At 51.3% G+C, this 5,072-nt stretch overlaps 1 protein-coding gene across 1 annotated transcript; it reads right to left on the bottom strand.

Moving 5' to 3' along the window:
• Positions 1–1,138: 1,138 nt before the first annotated feature.
• On the bottom strand, positions 1,139–2,174 carry LOC134761729 (uncharacterized). The gene is made up of 3 exons (XM_063725824.1): positions 1,933–2,174; positions 1,659–1,801; positions 1,139–1,400 (listed from the first exon to the last, which is right to left on the bottom strand). Exons 1-3 carry the CDS (start codon positions 2,125–2,127, stop codon positions 1,139–1,141), a joined length of 600 nt encoding a protein of 199 aa, XP_063581894.1. The 5' UTR covers positions 2,128–2,174.
• Positions 2,175–5,072: the final 2,898 nt, after the last annotated feature.

The following is a 5,072-nucleotide window of genomic DNA, read 5'->3' as shown; positions in this document are numbered from 1 at the left end:
CAGTTTCTGTGGTTTGCAGCTAAGAACCTGCCTGTTGTACATAACAGAGACAGTTTTAGGACCTGAACTTCTCGTTTAATTGCATGTCTTCATTAGCTTGGATTTTTCTCTCGTCAGAGCTTCCTCGTGTGAACACTTTGGTTCATTCTTCCTTACTATTTATCATTGCAAGCACATATATGGGCCTTGCTCTGTGCCAGGCACAACCCTACATTCTCGGCGTATGTTAGCTCCACTCTGCACAACAACGCAACCAAGTGGGTTCTGTTATCATCCCCACTGTGCAGACCACAAAACCGATACGCATTGTAAAAAGGGGCCCACTCGGAAAGAGGTGAGAAGAAAAACAACATTTCCCTCCCCATTCTCTAATCCCACCTTTGTATCAAGCCGAAAGTAGTCAAAATTTTACATCAGCCTCTTCCGGCAGAAAACAGAATGGATCCAATTCAGGCTTCCACTGCTAAGTGCAAACCCAGCACTTTGGGTTGAAACTCTTCTGGATGTAAAGTTTTGATTTCTTTCATAGGAAAGTTATGAATGAGGTCACAATGGAGCCAACTCCAGTGTCTACCATGGCTCCTGCCCCAGTTCCTGTTGGTGGAAGCTGTGATCTCAGCCTGGGTAGAAAGATGAGACGCCAGGGCGGGGGTGGTGGAGACATCATGGGATGAGGCATCAGGAGACCAGGCTGGGTCGTGATCTGCTATCCTTGCTGTGTGACTATGGAGAGGCCCTTTTCCCCTCTGGCCGAGGTGCCTATATTAGTCTGTTCTCACAATGTTAATAAAGACATACCCAAGACTGGGTAATTTATAAAGGAAAGAGGTTTAATTGACATGTATGGGGAGGCCCCACAATCATGGCAGAAGGCAAAGGAGGAGCAAAGGCACATCTTACATGGTGGCAGCAAGAGAGCGTGTGTAGGGGAAGTCCCCTCTATAAAACCATTAGATCCCATAAGACTGATTCCCTACCATGAGAACGGTATGAGGGGAACCAACCCCTTGATTCAATTATCTCCACCTGGCCCCACCCTCGACATGTGGGGGTTATTACAATTCAAGGTGAGATTTGGGTGAGGACCCAACTAAACCATATCTGTGCCTTATTTCTAAAATGAAGAATTTGGACACAGTTATTCACTCGCTTGTTCCTGAGCAGACATGGTTTGAGCAGTTGCTATATGCCAGGAGCTCTTCGGGTGCTGGTCACACCTGCAGGGCCACGTGCTCCCAGTGCTCTCCCCTGCAGATGCTGACCCCCGCCCCCTACAGTCCTTAGGATTAGCACCACCCAGTCTTGTGAGCAGCCGAAAGCCGTTGGCAGCAGTGTCCAACACAGCCGGAACAACACGGAACCTTGCAGGGCCCAGGAGGCTCCTGGCAGAAAACGATGACCTAACGATGGGGGTGGGCGTGTCTAATTAAAAAGCCTGTTGTCACATGGTGAAACCCCATCTCTAATAAAAATACAAAAATTTAGCCAGGCGTGGTGGCACGTGCCTGTAATCCCAGCTACTCGGAAGGCTGAGGCAGGAGAATCGCTTGAACCCAGGAAGCGGAGGTTGCAGTGAACTGAAATCACGCTATTGCACTCCAGCCTGGCGAGAGAGCGAGAGTCTGTCCCAAAAACAAACAAACAAAAAACCAAAACACCTGTTGTCATGTATCGTGCTTATCAATTCTAAGATGTGTGTTTCTTCTCCTCCTGACATCTCTGTTAGGTTCCGTCTTCCTCTTAGGTTCCATTTCACTCTTGAAGGCACCTCACGGTTTAGTTGCCGGCATTTTTTTCTTCCCTGTTAGTGCATAAAACAATGGTACAGCTTATAGTTTACAGCATCTGAGAGGAGGCTGGATGTCAAACAAAATCAGGAAGCCGGGGAGAAGACCATCACTGTGTGCTGTGCTGATAAAAATGCCGTCAGACCTGCCCGGGATGCGGTGGTTCAGCCGCGTGGCCACCGAGGCAGAGATGGAGGAGAGGCAGCTGCAGCTGGGAAAGGGTTGTGGGAGCAAGTCTCCTCTCAAGACCATCTGCTCCCCGAGGCTCCGTGGAGGAAGCGTGGCCCTGCTGGCGCCTTGGTTTTGGAGTTCGGGCCTCCAGGACTGTGAGGAAGCGCATTTCAGTTGTGTTGAGCCCCCCACTTGTGGGTGGTTGCTACAGCGGCCCTGGGAAGCAAATTTGCCTGCTAAGTGCAAAATCTGATGCAGACCCCGTGGGAGCATGGAGAGGCTCAACCTGCCTGCCTGCCAGCTTTGACCCTGCATGTACTCACGTGTGCCCAGCACATGCGTTCCCGGGACCTGCGTCTCCCAGTCCCTCCTCCAGGGCCTACCCCTAAGGCCCTCTGCTGAGACCCATAGGATCCAGCATCGCCTTCCTAAGGGCCCTCTATCTCCATGGTGCCCCCAGAGCCCCTGCTGCTTAGTGGTTCAGTAGAACCATCGAGGAACACGGCTTTCCTTCCTATGCATAGTGCTCCCCCCAGGAGACTGGCCCTTCCGGGACAGAAGGCGCATCTTCCCAATGTTTTGGGGAGTTAGGGAAGGAGCTCAGGGTGGGGATAGGAATCCGTCCAGGGCTTTCATCATAGACGGTGGGCGGGGTCTGCCCAGGTGCTGACCACACTGTGGGGGGCCCACCCTTTCTTTCCCAGCAGCTCTCTGGGTCCCAGCAAGGAAAGGAGGGCTTGCTTCAGTGGGTAGTTGAGGAGGATTGAACAAAGCAGGTTTATTATGTATATATAAAAAAAAGGTGGGAGGGACTAAGGGATGCCAGCACAGGAAGAAGAAGCTTCCAGGAGCTGTTCCCATCCCAGGCCAGATGTGGAGGGAGCTGCAGCCGTCACTCTGTGCTCAGCTCGAGCTGCAGTGGTCAGAGCAGGACCACCGGAAAGGAGTGCTGGCTTCCCGGAAAGGAGCACGTCCACGGCTGGCTCGGCCAGGGAGGGAGCTGGACACTAGCCTCATGCTTCTCCAACTTCCAGCTGCCCCTCCCAGCTTCTGCTGTGACTGAACCCACCTGGAGGCCAGAGGATAGGGAAGCCCATGGATGCCAGCCATAGAGGCCAGGGCCTTGGGGCACGGAGCCAGCGGAGGTGAGTGGACAGTGGAGAGGAGGGCAGTGGAGTGCATGCAGCCTCTGCCGTCACTAGCCAGTTTGCTTTCCTTCTGACACCTGCCAGTCACCTCACAGTTTCAACAGGGCTGCTGAGTGCCAGGCATCAAGCACATGTTCCAGCCGGTGACAGGAGGAGAAGGCAGGGAGACAAAGGCCGCCAGCAGACCTCCACTTCCAACTCACGAGCCGGAAATGGGTCCATAGTTTTCCCTCTTAGGGCAATAGCACGGGAGGCCATTGATTCCCAGGGATGTTCCCAATGTTAGGCCATCCACCAAGGGTCTAAGAAGCGAATAGTCGATCAGTCCTGCTCAGAGGAAGTGGATAATAAATAAACAATAAGAAAGTCTATGCACAGGAATCCAGGCTTGTGTTGCTGTATTAGACACCATAAACATCGCAAAGTGAAACACAGAGACAATTTGTGATCTTCAACTGCAATCTGAACTGGATTTTACAATGAGGAAGTTGTGATAAGTTGTCCTTGTTATTCCACAGGATCTGGTAAGGAGACCATTTGCATTCAGAATCTGTCAAAGGACCATTTTTAAAGCAGAGCTTAAAGCGGCATCACTAGCACGTCTCACACAACACAGAAGTCCTGGGGTGGGGGCCTGGGCACAGTCTCTGCTCTCCATGAATTCAGTCAACTAGGCTTTGCCTGCTTTTGCTGGTGCCCTGGGGAGATGCAGCGGAACGAACCGCGTCTCCTCGGTCTGTGGGAGCTCACAACCGTGTTTTGCACACGCAGGTCAGCTAGGGTGAAGGGTGAAGTGTGAGCAGGACGAGGAACATACCAAGGGCTGCAGGAGGAAGAAGAGGGCGGTCACTGAAAGGGCCACGGAGCTGTGCCCCAAGGTCCTGTCTGTTCTGGGTTCAGGCACTGCTGGCAGCCAGGAGGGCACACAGCCCTGGGGCACAGGGGCGAGGCAGCGATGCGACCGCCTGGCAGGTGCCTTGGGTGGAGACGAGTGCCCTCATCTCAGTCATCATGACTTCTTTATTCATGAGCTCCAAATATTATTTTCCTGGCTAACCACAACTCCTGGTAAGGCTGGGGGTGGTCAACTTCCTTTTGCCTCATTTAAACACACAGTGCTACTCCCCAAGTCAACAACCTCTCTTCAGACTTTGCAGTGAGTTTAAGGGGCATGCACGTATGTGTGTGTGTGTGCATAAGTGTATGCATGTTTATGCCTGTGCTCACACGTGTGTGCCTGTTTATGGGTGTGTGCATGCACATGTGGGTGTATGCATGTGTGTCTATATGTGTATACACATGTGGGGGTGTGTGCATGTAATAATGCTTGTATATACATATGTGTGCACACATGGTGTGCGTGTGCATGTAATGCTTGTATATACCTATGTGTGCACACATGGCATGTGTGTGTGCATGTAATGCTTGTATATACATATGTGTGCACACATGGTGTGTGTGTGCATGTAATGCTTGTATATACCTATGTGTGCACACATGGCATGTGTGTGTGCATATAATGCTTGCATATACATATGTGTGCACACATGGCGTGTGTGTGTGCATGTGTGAATGGATGTGTCCTGGACCGAGACAATGATCATGCTTAGGTAATCGTACCTGAGCACAGAGTGACTAGAATTGGGAGATTTCTGCGATCCCAGTTGTATTCTGACTTATGATCCTAACACTAACTCCTATCCAGGGGAGCTGAGAAGGAAACTCTGAAGTCAGTTGCATATCTAATCTCCCCCTTCCCTGTGCCCCCACACCACTGCTGTGTTCGAAGCTGCCTCACCATCTTCCCAGCCCAGTCTTCCTGGTTCTTACCTGTGAACCTGCTGTTTCTCTCTGCTTGAAAAGCCTCCAGAGTCACACAGAATGCATCTTTCTTCATGCAGCGTGAGGTTCTTGAATAGCCAAAATGCCCAAGCATGATGCAAAGCCCTTTTAAGAGTTATTTATC

This window comes from Pongo abelii, chromosome 6 (genome assembly GCF_028885655.2).
Source record: "Pongo abelii isolate AG06213 chromosome 6, NHGRI_mPonAbe1-v2.0_pri, whole genome shotgun sequence".
Classification (NCBI taxonomy): Eukaryota; Metazoa; Chordata; class Mammalia; order Primates; family Hominidae; genus Pongo; species Pongo abelii.
This window is presented reverse-complemented; position numbering and strand designations above follow the sequence as displayed.

Bases quoted from the DNA above. Each gene is read 5' to 3' on its own strand.
- LOC134761729 (XM_063725824.1), bottom strand. From the start codon at position 2,127: ATGCGCTTCCTCACAGTCCTGGAGGCCCGAACTCCAAAACCAAGGCGC. The intron at 1,802-1,932 runs GTCTGACGGCAT...ATGCACTAACAG, and splicing joins AACCACCGCATCCCGGGCAG to GGAAGAAAAAAATGCCGGCA. The intron at 1,401-1,658 runs GTGTTTTGGTTT...CCCCATCGTTAG, and splicing joins AGCACGATACATGACAACAG to GTCATCGTTTTCTGCCAGGA.